Below are 23,519 nucleotides of genomic sequence, written 5' to 3' on the forward strand. Positions count from 1 at the left end.
GAGTTTTTCCAAAGATTTATTGAAGCAGAAACAAGTTGGTCGGATACTTGCTGGAAAAAAAAGCAGTTTTAATCGTATTCAAAATACCTTTTAAAAAGTATTCTAGCACAAGATTTTTCTGTAAACTAGATTATGTTGTAAACTTTTTTCTAAATCTTTTAGGAGTGTCGGTTGTTAAGAACTAGAGCTTATTCCTATTCCAAATCTATCTTGCGCTCCTGAAAAACTGCAGAAAGGCACTTGAAAGCTGTTTCTTTAAGATATGGATTTCTTTTTTATTCTTGCTGGTAATATATTGCTGCACTGAGTGTGTGCAATTTTTATTCAAGGTCATCGTGATGCTGAGAAGTTTCGTTGATAACCTGTTTAAAAAAAAAACCCAAAATAAATATAATGCCACATGCCAAAGATTAAATTATCCTATATATCATGGCAAAAATCCTGCTAAATATATGTAATTTATTGTGCAAATCAGAAGGTTACGTTGCTTCTGCATGAGTGAAAGCTAGAAGGGGCAGACACACAAGATCCTCTTCCACTACAGGCAATATAAGGATCCAATGGAATGTTGTAACTTACAAAAAGAAATTTTTTTAAAAACTGTGTTTATAAAAGATGGTATAATAGTTGTACACAACACAGCCAAGTTTAAAAGCAATTAAGACATATTAAAACGTGCAGCAGGTACATTTTAAATTTATGTGCAAGGGAAGATTTCATGATGACTACAATAAATTGCAACTATTTCTTTCCTGGCATAGGGAGGTAATAAGACACTAAATGATCGTATGGCACATGCTTGTATTATGTAGATGGGTTTAGGAATCTATAAAGTATGGAGGTAGGAAGACGCCATATGTCCAGGATCAAAACATTCCTCATTTTGAGGTAGTCTAGTGAAGCTGTTTCATGTAGCTGCTTTAGGAAGTGGTTTAAGGAAGCTTACTCCCACTTCAAATTAAGCACCAAAGCAAATCACTAATTTTGGAGTGCAGGAAGATTGCTATCTCAACTTCACATCTAGGAGCCAAATAATTAGTTGGCTATGTGTACTGCTGGAAGAAGGAGCCTGTTCTTTTTTTAGTAGCCATGAATGAAACCTGAACCTCTCAAATTAGCCAGCTGTATCTGAGATGCAGATTCATTGATTTTAAAATATATCAACTCCTGTCTGAGATTACTCTATTTTTTACTTAAAAGATAACCAACCTGTCCATCTCTAGTTTCAACCGTCTTAATCAGAAGTGTCCTTTTCGAGTGGGTGTCAACCAGAGGGAGTGAATCCAGATTAGTTTCTAAATAAACAAACAGGCCAAAAATGAGTAAAAATGAGTTTTTTCTTAGAAAAAACAAGTAACCATTTTACTGAAACAATTATGATTTGTGGGAGAGAGGCAGTTGTGTAAAGTACTACTCCCCAGATAATTTTATAGTAGTCTCTGTTTGCAAACCCAGGCCCTGACACACTTGAGCATCAGGATGAGATAGTACTTGCAGCAGGAAGAAGGAAAAAGGAGTTTGCATTTAACTTAAAGCATAGAATGCAAGAGTGTACTTGGGTTTGAAAATTATAGATGTTTTATAGAGTTTTCTCTTATATGGCATTTTTCAGATATCCTAAAAAAAATGAACGCTTTGACATAAACACAACGGTTACAAGCTGCTGACGTTTTTCTTAAAGGGAAATAAAACGCTTACCCCTCAGGTTCAGGGAGGAAAAGTTTGGAAGAGGCAGAGAAATCCTATAAACAAATGAAGAGAAAGAGTAAAATTGCTGGCAAATAACTTCAACCACTAGGAACAAATTAACACACTTTTTGTTTTCGTCACGTAAGAAAACGTACTGTTTTAAATCATAAACTAGAGATTTGTCTCAGAAACATTTTCCCATGACTGGTCTTGTTAGTACATTTAAAATATGTTACTACAAGCATTTTCTCCACAGGGGCATGAACAGGAGTTAGGAGTGGAGGCTTTGACAGAGTTATGGGTTCAAATCCCAGCTCTGCTGTTGATTAACCCTTACTTCAGCAAGTCACTTACTCTCTCTCAATTCAAATTCCTCCCTCTACAAAAAGTGGAAAGTAGTTACCTCAAAGAAACTTTCTAAAGATTAAATGTCACACTGTGCCTAGAGCCCAGTGGCACAGGGCCTAACAAATGGTCACCATGAGTTCACCCATCCAAGTCTGAGTTCCCTACCTGCTCTCCTCGCCTTCCAGCAGCTTCCTGTAGGTGGCAATCTCAATGTCAAGGGCCATCTTAACATTGAGCAGGTCTTGGTATTCACGAAGGTGACGAGCCATTTCCTCCTTCATATTCTGAATCTCATCCTGCAGGCGGCCAATAGTGTCTTGGTAGTTAGCAGCTTCAACGGCAAAGTTCTCTTCCATTTCACGCATCTGGCGTTCCAGGGACTCATTCTGCAGGAGGCGAGAAAGATGTCTGGTGTTATTTCTCAGAAAAACCCAGCTGTTCCCAGAACCATTTACAGACCTTCTGCAATAATTTCCATTAGTGGCAAATGGCGACCACTCTAATTTTAGGTGGAGAATGCAAGTACCAAGTCCTTCATATTAGAAGCAACGATATAGGCAAGCTAAAACCTTCAAGAGTTCCATCAAGTCCCTTTTGAGTCTGTCTTGATAACTCATTTTCTTTGTATTATGGTATAAATTTTTACTCACTCAACATTTTGTTGAGGTATCATCATGAGCTTAGTCAGCAGAATGGATCATTATTTTCCCTCTTTTACTGCAGGGTTGGTACTCACGGTTCCTTTAAGGGCGTCCACTTCACAGGTGAGGGACTGCACCTGTCTCCGGTACTCAGTGGACTCCTGCTTTGCCTGGCGCAGGGCGTCATTGTTCCGGTTGGCAGCCTCAGAGAGGTCAGCAAACTGTTGGGAAGAAAATGGAAATGTAGGTTGCTCACATTCAAGTCTTCTGACTCTCTTAGAAAAAAAAATCCTATTTCTCACTGAATGTCTTCCAGTATAGTTTTAAATTTCTGTTTTGAAAGCCAGGGAAAGAGCAATGGAGTACTGACGTTAGTATTTTCAGAGTTCACTCTACGGTGCTCATTTCAACACAGTGGAGGTGAAAGGTATGGCATTGGGTTTACTTGGAGGCAAGGTTAGGGGGAAGGGAGTCTGCTATTCTGAAGGAGGTGATGTGGCCAGGCGTGGTGGCTCACGCCTGTAATCCCAACATTTTTGGAGGCTGAGGAGGGTGGATCACCTGAGGTCAGGAGTTTGAGAGCAGCCTGGTTAACATGGTGAAACCCCATCTCTACTAAAAATACAAAAATGAGCCGGGCATGGTGGTGTTTGCCTGTGGTCCCAGCTCTGAGGGGGCTGAGGCAGGAGAATCACTTGAACCTGGGAGGCGGAGGTTGCAGCGTGCCAAGATGATGCCACTGCGCTCCAGCCTGGGCAGTAGAGCAAGACTCTGTCTCATAAATAAATAAGAAAATAAATAAATAAAGGAGGTGATGTGAGTGGTGGGGAGGCCGTGGTGACAAACACAATACGAGCAAGAAGTCAAAGCCAGCTTTGCATTGGGGCTAGAGGATATTTAGGAATCACACACAGGTATGGGGTTTTGCGAACACAATGCTTTTCTTTGGTTGAAGCCGTGCTGATTTGTTTCCTACCTTGGACTTGTACCATTCTTCTGCCTCCTGCAGGTTCTTGGCAGCCACACTTTCATATTGCTGACGTACGTCACGCAGGGCAGCCGTGAGGTCAGGCTTGGAAACATCCACATCGATTTGGACATGCTGTTCCTGAATCTGAGCCTGCAGCTCCTGGATTTCCTGCAAAAAGAACAGACAGACGGTCAGCTGTGCCAACCGTGGGGGCTGCCTTAGCCTCATTCATTCCCTGAAAGTCACTCCACTAACCTCTTCGTGGAGTTTCTTCAAAAAGGCGATCTCTTCTTGCAAAGATTCCACTTTGCGTTCAAGGTCAAGACGTGCCAGAGACGCGTTGTCAACATCCTATTTTGAACAGAGAAAAGACAGGACATGGAGGATGTAAAAGTCTATGGCTTATCTCATTTATTTGTCTTAGATTAACCATCTGAACCTAGTCTCCTTACTACAGAAAAGGTGTTGACACATTTTATGACCCTGGAATAGGTTGATAAGTCATTCAGTGCTATCATATGCTGTGCTTTCTCCTGCTCACAAATATATTTTAATTGTGACTCCTTGTGTTTTACTCAAGGTGGTGATCGGAGAATTTTAAAATAAATAAATGTCCACACACGGTAAACTGCACTCAGTTATGACTGAATCCACATTTTACCAGTGATATTTTAAAATTACTTTTTAAGGCTGGTCATGGTGGCTCATGCCTGTAATCCCAGCACTTTGGGAGGCTAAGGCGGGTGGATCACTTGAGGTCAGGAGTTCGAGACCAGCCTAGCCAACATGGCGAAACCCCGTCTCTACCGAAAATACAAAAATTAGCTGGGTGTGGTGGCACACGCCTGTAGTCCCAGCTACTTGGGAGGTTGAGGCAAGAGAATTTCTTCAACCCAGGAGGCAGAGGTTGCAGTGAGCTGACATAGTGCCACTGCACTCCATCCTGGGCAACAGAGTCACACTCTGTCTCAAAAAATAAAGTAATTCATTTAACTTAATTACTCTTGAAATCTAGAAAACCTATGCCACAACATTTTTAAGATTTGTTTTGTAATTTCACGGAATAACATGATGATAGAGGTGGACAGATTTTCACAACTTCATGTACACTTGAGTACATGGAGAACAGAAATTTGTGCTTCAAGAGTTTTAGCTTTTTTTTCTCCACTCACATCTTCTGAAACTTATCCTTAGGCGCCAAAGCAAATATGTAGTCATCTGGCATCCATTGTACCAAGCTAGATTTATATTCAGAAATAACCCAATTTAGGATATGCATGCCAAAGATTCAGTTCAGGAAAAAATGGACAAGAAATGTAACTCTACACTGTATTTGCTTTGCTTTCTCTGGTGGATTTTTCTTCTAAAACTCCTTTGACTCATCCTATAAAGGCGTGTCTTTTTCACTTGCCACTATATCAGTTCAGTTAGCCTGTTTCAGAATGACTGGTCAAGCTTGCAGAGAATGAAACTAAATGAAGGATTTTTGCTGATTCAGCTGTCCTTCTAAGTTTCCATTTGTAAAGCTCAACATTCCAAATCAGAATATGTAATCTTGCAACTAAGATTTTATTTCCTCTCAGATGGATGCGTGAGGATTGCTTATCTTGTCAGCAATTAAATTTGGAGTTCAGTTTATAGCCTTACGGTCTTAAACTGTTGAGACTTTTCTATCACCTTGGTGGAAAAACGAATGAAGAGTGGGTGATAAAAAGATCAGACTTGACGAAAACATTCATCTTTACTTGTTAAGCCCGAAAAAATACACAAAAGATATTTCACTAACCTCCAAAGAAAGATCAACATGGTATTCTATTACACTGAAGAGAATGAGGAATTTTGCTTAATCTCAAAACAGAGGATCTTTTGTATTGATGTTGTTTTATGTTAACTCACTACTCTGCAGAAAACATGACAGGTATGATAATGAAAAATGCTCAAGGACTAAAATGAACCACACATTGCTATGGTTAAATTAATTTCGTAAATGTATTTCAGTTTCAAAATGTTATACTACACTATTCATCTGAGAGTGCTTCGCAGTTAATCCCAGTAAATATTCCAGGGAATACAACTATAAACTATAATGCGGATCTTCTGGCTTTTGGATTCCAATTTTAGGTTAAAAATTCTGTAAGTCCATCTAATTTTGGTGAAAAAAAAAACACGCACAAAAATCCTTTAGTTAAAATTCAGTTTTTCAGCCTTGGGTTTATTACTATTATTATTTTTTATGGCGAGAGTGCTAAAGAACACAAGAACCCAATCGAGAAAGGACTTTCAAAATGTGAGGTATGCTTGTAGCTTTAAAAACTTTTTACATTACATACTTCTCATGTCTGGGCCAGATATTAGATAACGGATGTTAGCAAATACTCGTGTCCAATTAGAACCGTGCTTACATCATTACATATTCAGTAAGAATGTAGCCTGTTGCAAAGCTCCCCTGGGAACACAAAGACTCCTATTATTTCTGTCCAGAGCCACCACATTTGCCAGAATGTCTGTATCTACATTCCATAGTGAAGCCCATAGAAACCATTAATACCCCTCAGCCGAGGGGACAGATGGCTCCTTTCCACCCTTATTAGAACACAAAATAGTTGTGCATACTGATACTTCCATCGAACTTTAATGCCACAATAGAAGTTGCAAAGAAGAAAAGAAACTTGCTGGCTCCATTCCAGTTGTAAACTAAGTTTTCTTATCTTCCAACACGTATTCCATTTTAAACTGCAGGGCATAACTGCGCTTTTTGTGGCCTTGTAAAAATTAAGCAACTTGACTTTGGTAAACCACAATCTAAAATTGTAACCGTTCGAAACCAGAAGGTCAACGTGTTGCAAAACTGTGCAACATTTTGGAAAGAAAAGTAAAAAGTTAAAAGATTTTTCTTTATGTTCCAAGTAATTGCTAAGAAATCATTCAAGGATCGCTTGAACCCGGGCGGCGGAGGTCGCAGTGAGCCAAGATCTCGCCACTGCACTCCAGCCTGGGCGACAGAGTGAAACACCGTCTCAAAAAAAAAAAAAAATCGTTCAAGGCGTTTTATTAATATTTTTTCTAATCATGAGGAGCTCCAACCTGTGGTCTTCCCGCCACTAGAGGGCTTTACGCGCTGCCCTGAAGTTTTGCACTTTTTAGACGTGAGTTAAGCAACTTTTAGAATTGCTCGTGGGTTGTGTTGGGTGGGGTCAGGCGGCTGCAAGTGGGAAGAGAGTCTACAAACCTGTCTGAAAGATTGCAGGGTGTTCTCGGCTTCCTCTCTCTGAAGCATCTCCTCCTGCAATCTGAAACAGTTGCGCATTAACCAAAGGGGAACGGGGAAACCGCCAGGGGCGGGGCGGCCACACCCAACCACCACGTATTCGCGCTGCGCCTGCAGAGCAGCTGCGCCACCTCCGCGCAACTAGCGCCTGCAGCTTTCAGACCTGCTGCCCTCGGCAGGTTTCAGCGGGACCTCGGGCACCGCGCAGAGGGGCAATCACGGTGGCTGCACAGACCTGCAGGACAGCCCCGCCATCCCCGCCCCTGAGAGACCATCCCTTTGTCTCGCTCCCTCCACCGCCTTCCCCTCCTTCGTTCTCCCGCCCGGTGATTGGCAGCCCGCCAGAAGGGGCAGGAAACTTTCTAAAAGTTTGGAGGACTCGCTCTCATTGTGCCCAAGGGCCTTCAACTGCCCACAAAGTGGTAGTTTTAAGAAATCTGTAACTTGAAACGGAGCGTCCTTGGGCAATGTGTGGGGACAGAGGGGGAAATGCGAACTGCAAGGTCTGGGTTCTGGGCGGGGCTGCGCCGCCACAGCCACAGCCCCGCTCTCCGCTGTCCCCCGGGCAGGCCTCCCCCCGGCCACATCGCCCTGGCCGAGGGCGTTCCCCTCTCCCTCCAGCCCTCTCCCGAGGCCCAGCGACTTGCATGGGCGCAGCCTTACTTCTCCCGGAGACGCATGATGTCCTCGGCCAGGTTGTCGCGCTCCACCTCGACGCGGGCTTTGTCGTTGGTTAGCTGGTCCACCTGCCGGCGCAGCTCCCGCATCTCCTCCTCGTAGAGGTCCCCCAGGCGCGACTTGCCCTGGCCCTTGAGCTGCTCGAGCTCGGCCAGCAGGATCTTATTCTGCTGCTCCAGGAAGCGCACCTTGTCGATATAGTTGGCGAATCGGTCATTCAGCTCCTGCAGCTCCACCTTCTCGTTGGTGCGGGTGTTCTTGAACTCGGTGTTGATGGCGTCGGCCAGCGAGAAGTCCACCGAGTCCTGCAGGAGCCGCACCCCGGGCACGCTGCTCCGCAGGCGCACGGCAGAGGAGCGCGTGGCATACACGCCGCCCGGGGACGAGGCGTAGAGGCTGCGGCTGGTGCTGGGGCGCAGCGCGCTGCCCAGGCTGTAGGTGCGGGTGGACGTAGTCACGTAGCTCCGGCTGGAGCTCGGCCGGCTCGCGGTGCCCGGGCCGCCGAACATCCTGCGGTAGGAGGACGAGGACACGGACCTGGTGGACATGGCTGCGGAGGGTGGCGATGGGCTGGGCGGCGTCGGTGGCGCGGACTGGCTCCCGGAGAAGAGGCGAACGAGGGCGCGGTGGGTGTGGGTGGTGGGAGCGCGGCTGCGTCTCTGGCGCGGGGACCTCGGAGCGAGAGTGGCAGAGGACTGGACCCCGCCGAGGGCGCTGTTTTTATAACCCCGTTAGGATAGAGGGTCCCCTCCCACTGCCATCCCAGCCGCGGAGCGCGCCAGCCAATAGGGACCTAGCGAGAAGCGGGGAGGGTGGGCGGGTGGGGTAGTGGCGCCCTCGAGCCTTCCTGCTCCGGGGCCTGGGACTGGGCATGGTCCCGTTACTTCAGCGCTGGGCTGGGACTTTTGGGGGCTTTCCGGATGATAGTCTGAGCTGGGCTCACCCTGGGGTGCTGAAAAAGGCGGGGTCGCGCGGTGAGGGGGGGATCCGCCCAGGACTGAACCAGAGGGGTCCGGTGGCACCGCGCCAAAGGGGCGTGGGAGGAGGCGTGCGGCGGCTTCGGGGCTGCGGTCAGGTGGGGAGACCCGCGGGCAAAGGAGCGGGAAGAGGAAAGAGTAAGGAATCTGGCAGATCTGAAGTCGCGGAGAAAGAAACAAAGAGCGCCTGAGATTGGAACGCGGGGTGGGGGCGCGCACAGCGCAGGAACGCAGGGCTCTGGCCTCGCGCAGCCTGGCGCACCGCCCGCTTGGAAAGGGGGGCTGCTCCGGCCCGCGCCTCTGTCCGTCGACTTGCTTTGGCGGGGAGATGTTGGGGGGAGGGGAGGTTCTGTCGAGGGACCTAACGGGCTCAGTCCAGCTTCGGACGGCGGGAGTTGCGAGACGGCGGTGGCAGAGGAAAGCCCGAGGGAGAGGGGTGGGGTCGCTTAGTCACCGGCGGTGACTCACCGCGCCCTGCTGTCCCGCCGATTGAGGCCTCCTAGCGGTTTAGGGGAAACCGTTAGACCAGATTGATTCAAGTCTCCGCGGGCTCCGCGCGCGCTGCTGGTTCTCAGTGCTACCAACTTAGAGCTGGGCCATCGCTTTGATGTGTGCGGTCGGGCCCTGTGGGGGACAAGAGCGCCCCTAAGTTCTTAATAACTCGCTAAAGCCTGGCTTGGCTCGAATGCGCGGACTTTTTGTTAGCAACAAACTTCTGCAGCCTTTGGAGAGGCGCCATACGTGGGCCTCCCGGATCACGACTGCACCGGGAAGGTTTTTCTTGCAGAGTCCCCGCCCCCGTCCCTCCGGTCTCCTCTCGCTCTTACCCCTCCCCCATGAAACCACACCCAACGTTTTAAACAAGATCTGAAAATTCTAGGTGAAAGAGGAAACTCGACGTCCGTAGTTTCAAAATCGAACTCAGTGATCAGTGGTTTTTACCCCGGTGGAAGTCATTAAAGATATAATGTGAGCCAATTAAAGAATTAATTAGGTGTTGCTTAAAAACCCCAATTTGATTAATGAGTTCAAATGAAAGGCAATTATATAACACAAATGACAGGATGTTTGGCGGCGATAGATTTATGTGTTAATTTTAGGACAGCAATGCACAGTACAGGGTTCACGGTGATTTGTCTGGGAAATGTCACCGGTCCTGTTTTCCAAAAGAATTCGTGCAATTGACCTTGGGGTGAGGGGGATAAAATTGTCTACGCAGCAAAAAACTTCGTGTCCAAGACATGGAGGGAGTGTTCAGATTCGTTCACCTTAACCTTTCTAGGGAAATCACTCAATTCAAGGGCTGTTGTTTCAATATTAGTAACGAGCAGAGCTGAGTACTTACTCTCTAAAAGGAGACTATGTAAATCAGTCTTGTGATTTAGTAGCAATTGAAAAAGCACAGGTTTTTTGAGTATTTAGATTTATGGTGTACTGAAAGGATTAACTGCAGAACCACTGTAAGATTGATTCTGCAGTGGATAGGAGAAAAAAAAGTATTTCCCTTTTTTTTTTTTTTTTTTGGTGGCGGCACGGGGTACTGCAGGTTACCTGGTATTTAAGAAACATAATTTACAGGTAAATGAAGAACTTATTCTGACTTCTTTGGACAAGCCTCTTTTAGGCAATATTTTGTTTACCTTATCCCAGTTCGTTCTTGCCAATGGTGCTGCTAAGGTGGAATTACAGGACTCTACTGCCCAGTTCGCCTGCTGGGGCTTTCTTTTATTCTCTCTTTCACTGGGAGGCTGCGGGTCATTCCCCAAGAGCATTCCTGGGGCTGGGTGCCCTGGAGGACAGGCCTATGTTCTGAGTTACGTCTTGCTTTCTGAGAGCCCTTTATTCAAGCCACTGCTCAGCAAATGTCACCATTGTGAGTTTGCCTGGAACCCTTAGAATGAGAAAAGTGATCTCTCCCTATGGGAGGAAGAGAGTGTGGAACTCACTTCTACATGCAGTGCCGGTCCCAGGGCAATGCGGTGGCACTGTCAGGGGACGCTTGCTGACTGACTCACTATGGAAAAGGAGGACAAGGCATTGGCACGGTGTGGCACGGTGCCCTGCTGGTGCCCATAGCCGATTCCTCAGGGCTGCGGTGATGTCTCCTGGAATGGGCACTGATCGTCTTCATCATCTCAGGGATAGGTAGCTCCTCCTTCCAACCTGTCCCCATTCTGAAGTCTCTGGGCTGTGATAGGCTGCTCTCTTGCCACAGACATATGTTTGTTTGATGCATATAGAATGTATACAAGTGTAGGTGGTCTGTAATCCCAGCACTTTGGGAGGCCAAAGCAGGAGGATTGCTTGAGATCAGGAGTTTGAGACCAGCTTAGGCAACATATATATATGAAACAAAAAAAATAGCCAGGCATGGTGGTGCACACCTGTGGTCCCAGCTACTTGTGAGACTGAGGCAGGGGGATTGCTTGAGCCTGGGAAATTGAGGCTGCAGTAGGCTGTGCACACCACTGCACTCCACCTTGTGCAACAGAGTGAGAACCTGTCTCAAAATAAAGTATATGTATGTACTACACACATATATATACACACACATATACAGAGTTCAATGTGTTTTTCCTATTAGAAAATGCCATTGTTTTTGGTGGGCTGTAAGAGAAGTGAAAGCTACAGAAACACTTTCATTCATTCGTGTAGAATTCATGAGACTTAAGAATTCATTTCATTCTGTGGTAAGATATACAGTGCCTCAATCAATGGGTGATAGTTATCAGTCAGGGAGATCAATGAATCTAAACTCACATCCTTGAGTGAGACAACTCAGCCTGCTCTCTATGCTACTATGTTCTTAGGTATCTTTTGGGTACACAGACATAGCTTTCCCGGGTTTTGTGTTTATTTTTTGATTGCTATGAAAACCTATCTCAGAAGTATTTTTAAGTGCTGGACTGGGAAGCTGCTTTCAACACAGCATGATGCAAGTTGCATATAAATAAAGACATGGTGGTATAATTCATAGGCCAGGCATAAACACTACCACGTCTAAATTACCAACAGTGATTTTGGAATTTGCAAGCTGTCATGATGTCAATTGAAATGGGTGACTTAAACTGACGGACCAGCCAGCCGCGTGGACAGAAGCTTAGTGGCCTATGGAGGCTTTGGGAAAGCTGGCTAGCCATGCCAAGAGAACAGCATCTAGCAGGACCGTTTGGATGGAATGTTAGAAAGAAGGAGGGTACAGTGAGAGCATGAAAACCATAGCAAAACCTAAAATCCATGGAAATATAGGTAATAATAATAAATAGTATAATAAGTAATGTTGATGCCAACTGAATGACAGGCACTGTGTATATATTTAATTTAACTTAATGCACTCACACCCTCCTGCAAGATAGACTTGATCATCCATTTCACTAATGAGGAGCCTAAGATGCAGGCTAGCAATTTTCTTGTGGTTGTATGACTAGAAGGGGTGGGAAGAAGGGAACAAGAATTTGAATTGAGGCCTTTCTGACTCTAAATGCACTTCTCTTTTCTGTTTGCCTTGATAACAAGATTTTGCTTACTATCAACCAGTTCAATTCACAAATATTAAGTGCCGGACCTATTATTTAGGGATCTACTGTGTTCCAGGAACTGAAGAGATGGGATGATTAACACAGATCTTGCTGCAAAGGGACAGATAGAGGACTTTGGCAGACAGCTATAACACCATGTTTACGATGTAAAATGATGTAAAAACGAAAATCAAATGATGTAACAGTGATCATACTATATAAGAAGGGAGATTTGTTTTCACCTGCATTCTAAAACATTACTTTCATTTGTGAGTTAAAAATTTTCATTTAGATTCTGTTTTGCCTCTTAGGAGGAATCACATGCAAGATTGGGTTTAGCCCGTCTCACGCCCTAAAACCCATGAACCACCGTCGCTTCCCCTCCCAGCTTCCCTGTCTATTCAGGGCAATACAGCAAAACAACAAGATTGGAAACTTTCATCATTGCCACTTCCTAACTCTTCCATCTCACATCCAATGGGTATCATGCCCCACTCTTCCTGGATCCACTCCTCTGTTACGTTACTGTCACTCAGATCCAAGCCATTTCATACCTCCTTCCTGCAATACTGCAATTGGCTTCCGTTCCTCCATGCTTTCTTTCTTTCTTTTTTGAGACGTGGAGTCTCGATCTGTCTCCTGGGGCTGGAGTGCAGTGGCTTGGTCTCGGCTCACTGCAAGCTCCGCCTCCCCAGTTCACGCCATTCTCCTGCCTCAGCCTCCCGAGTAGCTGGGACTACAGGCGCCCACCACCACGCCCGGCTAAGTTTTTGTATCTTTTTAGCAGAGACGGGGTTTCACCGTCTTAGCCAGGATGGTCTCAATCTCCTGACCTCGTGATCTGCCCGCCTTGGCCTCCCAAAGTGCTGGGATTACAGGCGTGAGCCACCGCGCCCGGCACCTCCATGCTTTCTTTTCTCCCACCAATGCATCTATCTTCAAGCCATCACCCCTTTTTCTTTAAAACTTACATATATTTATATAGACAAAGGCTTGCTCTGTTGCCTAGGCTGGAGTGCAGTGGCGCAGTCATAGCTCACTGCAGCCTCTTAACTCCTGAGCTCAAGCATTCCTACTGCCTCAGCCTCCCTAGAAGCTGGGAGTGCCACCCATGCCCAGCCAACTTTTTATTTTTTGTAGAGCCAGGGTCTTGCTATGTTGCCCAAGCTGGTCTTGAACTCCTGGGCTCAAGAAATCCTCCAGCACTGGCCTCCCAAAATGCTGGGATTACATGCATGAGCCTCCACATTTGGCCAAAAACTTCCTTCTTTAAACTTTTTGGTGGGAATTGCTCATCTCCTCACTAGGATGTAATCTCCCTAAGGGCAGGTAGGAATTTTTCTCTCTTTTGTTCACTACTGTATTTCCAGTGGCTAAAGAAAAGCCAGGCACATCTGTTGAATATACACATTAATACATGAGTAGTTCGTAGAAGGAAGAATTATAGTGTGTGGGGCTAATATTTACTGGTGCTCATTATGTTTAAGCATTGTGCTAGTCACTTTAGACGTGACTACATTTAATCTTCACAAGGTATCGTGATACACAACTTTTATTCATTTACTCCAAACATATTTATTGAATATTTGCCATGTGCCGGGCAGTCTGGTAGACCCTGGGGAAGGGACCAAAGCAGGTATGGCCCAAAGCCTCTTGGAACATAGTGTTGAGTCTGTGTATATGTATATGATACAGAGAGACAATATTCATAAAGGAACAAACAAAATAATTGCAACTGGTGATAAAGACTATGAGGGAAACAGAAATTATCCTGCGGAGGACGTTGAGGATCGTAGTTAACTGGTGGCCTTTGGAAGCTATGTTAAGTATGTATATCCATCCTCATTTTCCACTGTTCCCCCCAGGCAGCAATTTCAGTAGAACCCTAAGCTCTTTCTTATTCCATGAATACAGTACATTTCCCCCACCCTCAGGTCTTTCCTCATATTCCATTCAGCAGATAGATGTATTCATATTTTTTTTTGCACTGCCTGCAATGTTTCTTAGTATATTTCAGTAAGTAAGCTACTTTTTATACCTCTAGGGATCTCATAGCCTTGTATAAGGATTAGAAAGCAGAAAAGAGTTGGAATACATAGCAGAATGTGGTAAGTGAGTGCTGTTGCACAGATAGGATAAAATGCTAAAGAGTTTAGGTGGAGAAATAATCATTGCAGCGCTATTCACAATAGCAAAGACATGGAATCAACTCAGGTGCCCATTAACAGTGGATTGGATAAAGAAAACATGGTACGTATACGCTGTGGAATATTACGTAAGAATAAAAAAGAATGAAATCATGTCCTTTGTAGCAACATGGATACACCTAGAAACCATAAACCTAAGCAAATTAATGCAGAAACAGAAAACCAAATACTGCATGTTCTCACTTCTAAGTGGGAGCTAAACATTGAGTATACACAGACACAAAGATGGAAACAATGAACACTAGGGATTCCCAAAGTGGGAAGGGAGGGAGGAAGCAAGGATTGAAAGACCACCTATCGAGTACTATGTTCGCTGTTTGGGCAACGGGATCATTAGAAGCCCAAACCTCAGTATCACACAACGTACCAATGTAACAAACCTGCACATGTACCCCCTAAATCTAAATTTAAAAAAACTATAATACTATGCCTAAAAATAAGTTAAATGTTGTTGAGAAAACAAATGATCATATCTACTTGAGGGAGAACAGAAAATGTCATTAGAAAAGATAGTATTTGAAGAATGAGTACAATTTCTACGGCTTATCATGGCAAAGAAAGGTTGCTCTAATGCTGACCAAACATTATAAGCAAAAACTGTGTGGGTGGCAGAGTGCTGAGGACATTTAGGGAACAGGAATAATCCCAAAGTTGCTGGATTCTGGAGTATTTGTAGGGGAGAAAGGGAACTGAAAGTTAACGTGGGGCCATGCGTTGGATGAGCAAATGCCAGGAAGAGGAGTTGATAATTAACGTGGTGGGCAGTGGGAATGCACTGTGAATTTCAACTAGGAGAAAGACATGCTCGTAGCTGTATTTTAGGGGTGGAGAATGAGGCTGATTTGAGGTCTGCTTGAGGTAGATCAAGTGAATGGTAAAGGGAGCCTGATGCAGAGATTATTTTAGGAATTGTGATGTTTAAGGGCAAGGGGATAAGCAAAATTGAGTAGACTCTGAGCCTTGTGAACAGGATAATTAAAAGAATAGATGCAGCCGGGCATGGTGGCTCAGGCCTGTAATCCCAACACTTTGGGAGGCCCAGGCGGGCAGATCATGAGGTCAAGAGATGGAGAGCATCCTGGTTAACATGGTGAAACCCTGTCTCTACTAAAAATACAAAAATTAGCTGGGCCTGGTGGTGCGTGCCTGTAGTCCCAGCTACTGGGGAGGTTGAAGCAGGAGAATCGCTTGAACCCGGGAGGCGGAGGTTGCAGTGAGCCGAGATAGTGCCCCTGTACTCCAGCCTGGCGACAGAACGAGGCTCCATCTGAAAAAAAAAAAATAAAAGAATAGATGCATTCCAGACAGAAATAATTAGTTGGAAAGCTAATTTGAGTTGAAAGACGGTTAATTCAGGTCCCCTAACCTGGAAGTATCTTCCCTTCTCTAGTCTATATAAATTATAGTCTCATGAAGGTGAGCTATAATTGGATAGTGTGGTTTTACATTATGCAGCAGTGGTCCCCAGCCTTTTTGGCGCCAGGGACCAATTCCATGGAAGACAATTTTTCCATGGACCAGGTGGGGGGATGGTTTCAGGATGATGCAAGCATTTCTATTATTATTACATTGTAATACATAATGAAATAATTATACAACTCACCATAATGTAAAATCAGTGGGAGCCCTGAGCTGGTTTTCCTGCAACTATATGGTCTCATCTGGGGATGACGGGAGACAATGATGGATTATTAGGCGTTACGTTCTCATAAAGAGCACACAACCTGGATCCCTGGTATGCACAGTTCACAATGGGGTTCACGCTCCTACAAGAATCTAATGCCCACCAACCACTATCAGACCATGGCGCAGGGTCTACAGCATTTCTAAGCACTTCTAATCTGTTCACTTAAAGGAATAAAGTAGATGGTCTTGTGTTGTCATTTAGCTGCTTTGAGTGTGTTAGTCTTCTTCCCATAGCTAGTATAAAATCATGAACTTCATCACGATCCTCTAAAACAGTGTTTAAAACATCAGAAGGGAAATAAAAACCTTAAAGACACTTTCTGGGAGGTATCTTTGAACATTTGAGGGGGAAAACACAGCTAACAATTCCCTGTAGACTATAAGTGATTTTTAACTTCATCAATGTCTAATTCACAGTCTATGACAGAGGAAAGAGAAGGTGGTAAGTATGTAGGGGGAACACAAGAGTTTAATTAACACATGGAGGGGAAATCTAGTGCAAAAATAAGTTCCTGCTGATGTTGGACAAAGAATTAAAGCCAGATTTTCAGTATTAGTTCACTTGATCAAAAACAAACAAAAAACCCATCAATCCAGTTATAAAAACCTCATGTCACTTGAAAGAGCCCTAAATGACATCATCTCAGTTTAGTTACTGGCTGAGTGAGTCTACCATAAGAAAACTAGCAGGTATTTGCCCAGTGGCCTATAATGTCGTTTTTCCTTTTTTTTTGTAGAGAGAAAAAGGTTATACCACAGCTAGAAAATTTGCCAAGTGCAATTGGCTTCTTGGGAATTTACTCTGCCTACTTTGAGGAGGTCATATAGTTCCCCAGTGGTAGTTTTTTTCTCAAGATATTTAGGTAGGGGACCTAATAATAATTTTGTTTAATAGCACAATTTTCTTTTTTAACTTTTATTTTAGGTTCAAGGGTACATGTGCAGGTTGGTTATGTAGGTAAATTCGTGTCATGTGGGTTTGTTGTACGGATGATTTCATCACTCAGGTACTAAGCTTAGTATCCAATAGTTATTTTTTCTTATCTTCTCCCTTCTTCCACCCTCCACCCTCAAGTAGGCCCCAGTGTCTGTTGTTACCTTCTTTGTGTCCATGTGTTCTCATCTTAGCTCCCACTTGTAAGTGACAACATGCAGTATTTGCTTTTCTGTTCCTGCATTAGTTTGCTAAGGATGATGGTCTCCAGCTCCATCCATGTTCCTGCAAAGGACATGATGTCTTTTTTTTTTTTTTTTTTTTTTGAGACAGAGTCTCACTGTCTCCCAGGTTGGAGTGCAGTGGCATGATCTTGGCTCACTGCAACCTCTGCCTCCCAGGTTCAAGCAATTCTCCTGCCTCAGCCTCCCAAGTAGCTGGGATTAAAGATGCATGCCACCATGCCTGGCTAACTTTTGTGTTTTAGTAGAGATGGGGTTTCATCATATTGGCCAGGCTGGTCTCGAACTCCTGACCTCAGGTGATCCACCCACCTTGGCCTCCCAAAGCGCTGGGATTACAGGCGTGAGCCACCATGCCCAGCTGATGTTCTTTTTCATGGTTGCATTGTATTCCATGGTGTATATGTACCACATTTTCCTCAGCCAGTCTTCCATTGATGTGCATATCAGTTGTTTAATTTTCTTTTAAAGAACAGATACATTTTTAATATAAATTTTTGTTTGCCTTTATGGTAACCTGTGACTTTGGAAGGGGATTACTGACCATCTATACAGTCATAATCTCTTTCCTATAAATCTGTGAAATACAATGGAACTCCATCTTATGTATTTCAAAACTGATTAATGAATTGACTGATATTTCCAAAAATGGACAATTGGGAGATGCTTTAACTCTGGCATATCACATTCACTCAGCCAGTGAAATGATTTTCTTCAGCATATTAAATGTTATATTTAATTGTGAATATGTTTGATAAACTCAGAGTTTAAAATAAACCTCTCAAGCTTTGTTTTTTGTGTATGGTGACAAAGATCAGTATGATTTGCAGAGGTTGGAAATGAAAATAAAAGACAAATTCTAGAAAAAAAAATAACACAAAGTAACCCTAAATGAAGCCATGTAGCAAATGGAAGGAAATATAAAATGACATAATGACAATATGCAAGGATTAAAAGACAAGAAAATTCATTAACATTACAATGAGATATAAGTAAAGAAAGACCATTCAGAGTTAACTGTAGCAGAATAAAGGATTTGGCAGCCCTCTTCGTAATTCTACCGTGACAATTTCTAAACCACTGAGTAAGGTTTTGTATTTCTAATTAGCTAAGTACTAGAAATATGTTCTCTAATGTGACTCATATGGATATGTGGCATATGGACAAAAAAATTCTGTGGTACTCAAGCTTAATATAGATTAAGTACATGTTCTTTGTAACACAAATTATGAGAAATTTTTCCGATACAATATTGTACTTTACTCGAATGGCATCGCTAGAACTTCAGACAGGTGTGATAGAATACACTGCAGAGATATTTATGTGTTTGATCAGGGTTTTTCTTTTTCTTTTTCTTTTTCTTTTTTTAAGACAGAGTCTCACTCTGTCACCCAGGCTGGAGTGCAGTGGCACTATCTTGGCTCCAACCTCTGCCTCCCAGGTTCAAGCGATTCTCCTGCCTCAGCCTCCCAAGTAGCTGGGATTAGAAGTGCCCACCACTACGCCTGGCTAATGCTGTGTTTTTAGTAGAGATGGGGTTTCACCATGTTGGCCAGGTTGGTCTCGAACTCCTAACCTCCAGTGATCCACCCACCTCAGCCTCCCAAAATTTTGTAATTACAGGCGTGAGCCACCACACCAGGCCAGGGTTTTTCTTTTGCTAACTCTAGGCTAGCTTTCACAGTCCTTGACTAATACTAGGTCCTTGAGTGAACCCCAAACAACCATCACCAGGCACACTTTGATATCATTGCTAAAACTGGAGTCTGACCTGGATAGAAAGGCTAATGGTAACCATAATGACTGCTTTCATAAATTGAGTGCCTACAACATATGAAAGCAATCATTATGTACTGCCCATAGGTTAACTTATTTAATCCTCACGACAGCCCGGTTTGACATGTGAAGAAACTGAGGCACAGAGAAGGTAAGCAGCTTACTGAAGTTCATCCAGCCAAGAGGTGGCAGACCTGAACACAGGACTTCTGGCTCCAGTCCCCAAACTCTAAACCTCACTGTGCTGTGGTACTTTATATGCCACGGTAATTTTGTGCTACCATTGGAGATGTCCCCAAATCTCTTTGGCATTGTTATCATGATGTTTGTCTCTTTGATCTACTTTTTTCCTGTTCTGATGCAGCAACAGGACCCATTTTGATTCAGAGAATATGGTGCCCTTAGTGAATCATCAAGAAGTCCATAGACAGTTTTAGGGGTTTTCTGTGGAGATCTCATTTCTTAATTCTGACTCAACCCACCAGAATGAGTGGATAATTATGGCATTTGAATCTTGCGTACGATTAAGTGAATAAAAATGCTTTGCCCCATTTGCTAGTAGAAAAGAAATAAAACCACATTTTTGGAACGCAGTACTTACATCAGTTAAAAACAACTTCTCCCTATACTTACCATCTATTAGTTTGATTTTTAGGGAGATTTATTAACATTTTAGTCCTTCATGGTAGTACTATTGTGCAATCCAAGAATTATGGGGGAGTTTTTGGAAATGAGAGGAGGCTCAGGGAATTATAGGCAACCAAGATTCTCAAGGCCAAACCCAACAGTGTTACTGATAATACCTATGGGCTATCCAGTTTTTAAATTTTCTCATGCAATACTAATCTCATTGCTTTTGTATGTCAGATTTTTGTAAGTAGTGCTCATCAACACCAGGTTTATTTTAAAATAGAGCATACTTAATGTACTTCACATGTCTGCAAGGGCAACAGCAGCAAATACCACAGTCCTATGGTAAATATAAGGGAAAAAGAAAGGCATGTATGTGTTAAAAAGTCTGATGAATGGCTCACGCCTGTAATCACAGCACTTTGGGAGGCCCAGGCGAGCGGATCACGAGATCAGGTGTTCGAGACCAGCCTGGCCAACATGGTGAAACCCTGTCTCTACTAAAAATACAAAAATTAGCCGGGCGTGGTGGCAGGCGCCTGTAATCCCAGTTACTTGGTAGGCTGAGGTGGGAGAGTCACTTGAAACCAGAAGGTGGAGGTTGCAGTGAGCTGAGATGGCGCCACTGCACTCCAGCCTGGGCAACAAGAGCAAAACTCCGTCTCAACAGCAACAGCAACAACAATAACAACAAAGCCTGATGAAATCCTAACTTAGCAGTGGCACGATTACTTCATAGATTGGATTATTTTCAAAAGAACCAGCAAACCCCATTTGGTGGATGTATTTTGAGTCTTTTTTTTTTCTGAGACACGATCTTGCAATATCACCCAGGCTAGAATACAGTGACTCCATCACAGCTCACTGTAGCCTCGACCTCCTGGGCTCAGGCAATCCTCTTACCTCAGCCTCCTGAGCAGCTGGGACTATAGGCACATGCCACCATGCCCAGATAATTTTTTTAAAATATATTTTGTAGAGACAGGGTTTTGCCGTGTTGTCAGGCTAGTCTCAAGCTCCCGAGCTCAAGTGATCCCTCCTTGGCCTACCCAAAGTGCTGGGATTACAAGCATGAGCCAATGCGCCTGCGCAGCCTGCATTTTGAGTCTTTAGGTGAGCTGGCTCCCTGCTAGGTGCTAAGGACACAGAAATGAATACCACCCCTCCCTTCCTCTCAGAGGGCTCCCAATCTGCTCCTCTTTTCTCTGTTGAATCATTTTGCCTTTGAGTCTTGCATAATGATGTGGCCACATTGAGACCTAGTTGAACAGTTTCACAATAACTCCCTTAAGTCAGAGGGCCTTGGTGAAATAACATTGACTTTTACTCTGAAATCCATGGAAATGCAAAGTTTACTGTTTTGTTCTCCTTGATAAAATATAGCATAATAACTAGTTGCTGAGTTACTACCTAAAACACAGGCCCCAAACTACAGCTGGGAAGGGCAGTTAGCAATTAAGTAAAGGAAATGACTATGACGAGTGGGTTTGAAACCCAGCACACTGCCCATATCCTTCTTAGCGTAGGGAGGCATTGATGTTACTTAGGCAACTTTTATCACTAAGGAAGTAGTTTTGGTGACTCATGCTCATACAGAATGACTTATTTCAAGACCTGGGTGTTCAGTAACCTTACCATTATGCTTCTGTTTTCTTTTTTTTGGACTCAGACAGCAAAGCTCCCTTTGGATGACATAGATTTCTTACTTAGTAGTATATCATGTGTTGGCTGTCCCACATTTTGAAATTTAATGGACTCGTGGCGATCAGAATAAAAGGTCAGTATTTCCTACAATATATTGATACGTTAAAGGTAGAACTAACACCTTATTTTCTAAGCAGAAATATTATCTTATTAATATATCTTATTAAATGTCTAAGTTGACATTTCTTGCCAATTATTTTTTACTTAATGTAGCAGTGCTGTTTCAAATACTAGTCGTTATTTAATAACTAAAATGGAATGCTGAAGAATTTTGTACTATGACATAAAATGCCTTATTTTTTCCCCAAATACATGAAAAATGGAATTAAAATCTCCACTGAGGGTTGCTATTACAAAAGAAAGAAATCCTAAGGAAATTCATTGGCTAGGTTCTCCGTTCAGATTTACAGCCTACCTCCTTGATGGCCCAACAGCATTTATTTCTTGACAATTGACACTTTTTTCTGTGTTAAAAATAGCCGAGAAGTTGTAGAAAAATTAGTTAATTAAAAGAGTTATAGGTTGCTAATGTGTTTGGAGAGCTATATGGAAGAACTTACTGTTGACAGAAAAAGCAAGCCACAAGCCAAGGACATGAGCTGGCTTCTGCGGGAGTGCAGGAACAACTTGGCTTGGGTTCCAGGGTTTGTCGGGAGCCTTGGAGATGCCAGCTTCCAGTGTGGTCAGCCCAGGACATACCTGAATCACTAGTATACCTTTTGTCCTAATTCCAGAAATGATGCCATAAATCTCAAAATTTGGACAGTGTTACTTGAGCTGTTTTAATTTTGCTTTCATTTGAGTCCTTTTCTGGTTTTAATTTTGTAGCTGGAACAGCTTGAAAAAGGCAATGAGTCATGACAAATATTTCTTTTCTTCTCGATATAGAAGCCTTCGATGTGAGGCCCAGGCATTGAGTACCATGTGTGCGATTCACAAGCCTTGGCATCTGCACAATTTTTTGGAAGGATCCATCAAGACAACACATTGGGAGTGTACTAGTGAAGAGATTTTCAAAATGTGCTACTCAGACCTGTAGCATCAGCATCACCGGATAATTTGTTAGAAATTCCAACTGTTAGGCCCCACTTTAGACCAACTGAATGTGAAACTCTGGGAGTACGTGGGGCCCAGTAATTTGTATTTTTACAAGACTTACCAGGTGATTCTGAGAACCACTGTGCTAGTGAATTGTTCCTGTCTGTGGCCACGAAGAATAAGAAAAGTATGGGGTTGGAAAATGGGGAAATTGATGAGTGTTCGCTTATGAGGAAATGAAGAATAGATAGAAAAGAATTAGTTAACTTTTGCAATTCAAAAAAGAAGCAATTTGTAAAAGCCAGGAATTTGATTTGAAGGACTCATTGCTTGCAGAATCTTTGCATTCTCAGAGAGGGGCAATCCAGATCACTAGGTTACCGTGAAATATATTGGTATGGCCCTAAAATTCTAGAATAATCTCTCTAGTGAGAAAAGGCATACCTTTCCATACTAGGACAAAACTTCAAATCAGGTTTGTAAAATCCTATAAGATGATTGTATCCCATTGCCATGGCCAACTTGTTTGTCTCTGGAGATCCCAGTTTCTACATCTGAAAACCATATGCATTCCTGCTCACCAGGAATTATCTCACTGAATGAAGCAAGAGATTCAGGATGTGTAAGAGAATTTATGAAGCATTTGGATTACCAAGAAATGTGAAGTATAAAGATCAAGAATGATTAATACAAACACTGATAGTAAAGAGGTGTTTCGAAGTCGATACAAAAAAATGACTTGCTTATTTCAGTCTCTTTTTTATATATTTGCCTTTTTAGTGCTGACTCCATCATTTATTCACTATTTGATTTTAAGTGAATCACATTTTTTAGAGCTTTTAATCTGTTTCCTCAAAAAATATATTTTTAATAATATTTACTCACAGGATTGTTGTGAGAATAAAATTGATTCGATTGATTTTCTGAAAAAAAGGAAATATATTTTTAAAAAATAAAGCAATACCATTTTTGGATATGCTAGTGCTGTGACTGTTATTTTATGTCTGGGTTGAGGAATCCTAAAGGATTGTTGACATAATGACATCATCCAGGGGTTTGGAATAAGAGTATATATCAGCAAGTTTTCTGATTACAAAAAGTAGCTATGTTTACTTTTCTGTTAATTCTCCTTCAGTGGAATGTTTCAATTTTCTCATGAAATGGGGGAGATCCATTTTTTTGGGAGCACTGTTTTATTAAAGAAAGCAAGTCT

At 43.2% G+C, this 23,519-nt stretch overlaps 1 protein-coding gene and 1 long non-coding RNA gene across 2 annotated transcripts; one reads left to right on the forward strand and one right to left on the reverse strand.

Annotated features, from left to right (window-relative positions):
- VIM (vimentin) lies at positions 1 to 8,333 on the reverse strand. The gene is made up of 9 exons (XM_030819240.1): positions 7,580 to 8,333; positions 6,878 to 6,938; positions 3,904 to 3,999; positions 3,655 to 3,816; positions 2,774 to 2,899; positions 2,203 to 2,423; positions 1,699 to 1,742; positions 1,210 to 1,295; positions 1 to 362 (listed from the first exon to the last, which is right to left on the reverse strand). Exons 1-9 carry the CDS (start codon positions 8,140 to 8,142, stop codon positions 321 to 323), a joined length of 1,401 nt encoding a protein of 466 aa, XP_030675100.1. The 5' UTR covers positions 8,143 to 8,333; the 3' UTR covers positions 1 to 320.
- LOC100606053 lies at positions 7,580 to 23,287 on the forward strand. Its single transcript, XR_004031757.1, has 3 exons — positions 7,580 to 8,220; positions 21,234 to 21,341; positions 22,157 to 23,287. It is a non-coding gene; the product is annotated as an uncharacterized LOC100606053 (long non-coding RNA).
- The last annotated feature ends 232 nt before the right edge of the window (positions 23,288 to 23,519 follow it).

Source organism: Nomascus leucogenys, chromosome 9, assembly GCF_006542625.1.
Source record: "Nomascus leucogenys isolate Asia chromosome 9, Asia_NLE_v1, whole genome shotgun sequence".
Taxonomy (NCBI): Eukaryota; Metazoa; Chordata; class Mammalia; order Primates; family Hylobatidae; genus Nomascus; species Nomascus leucogenys.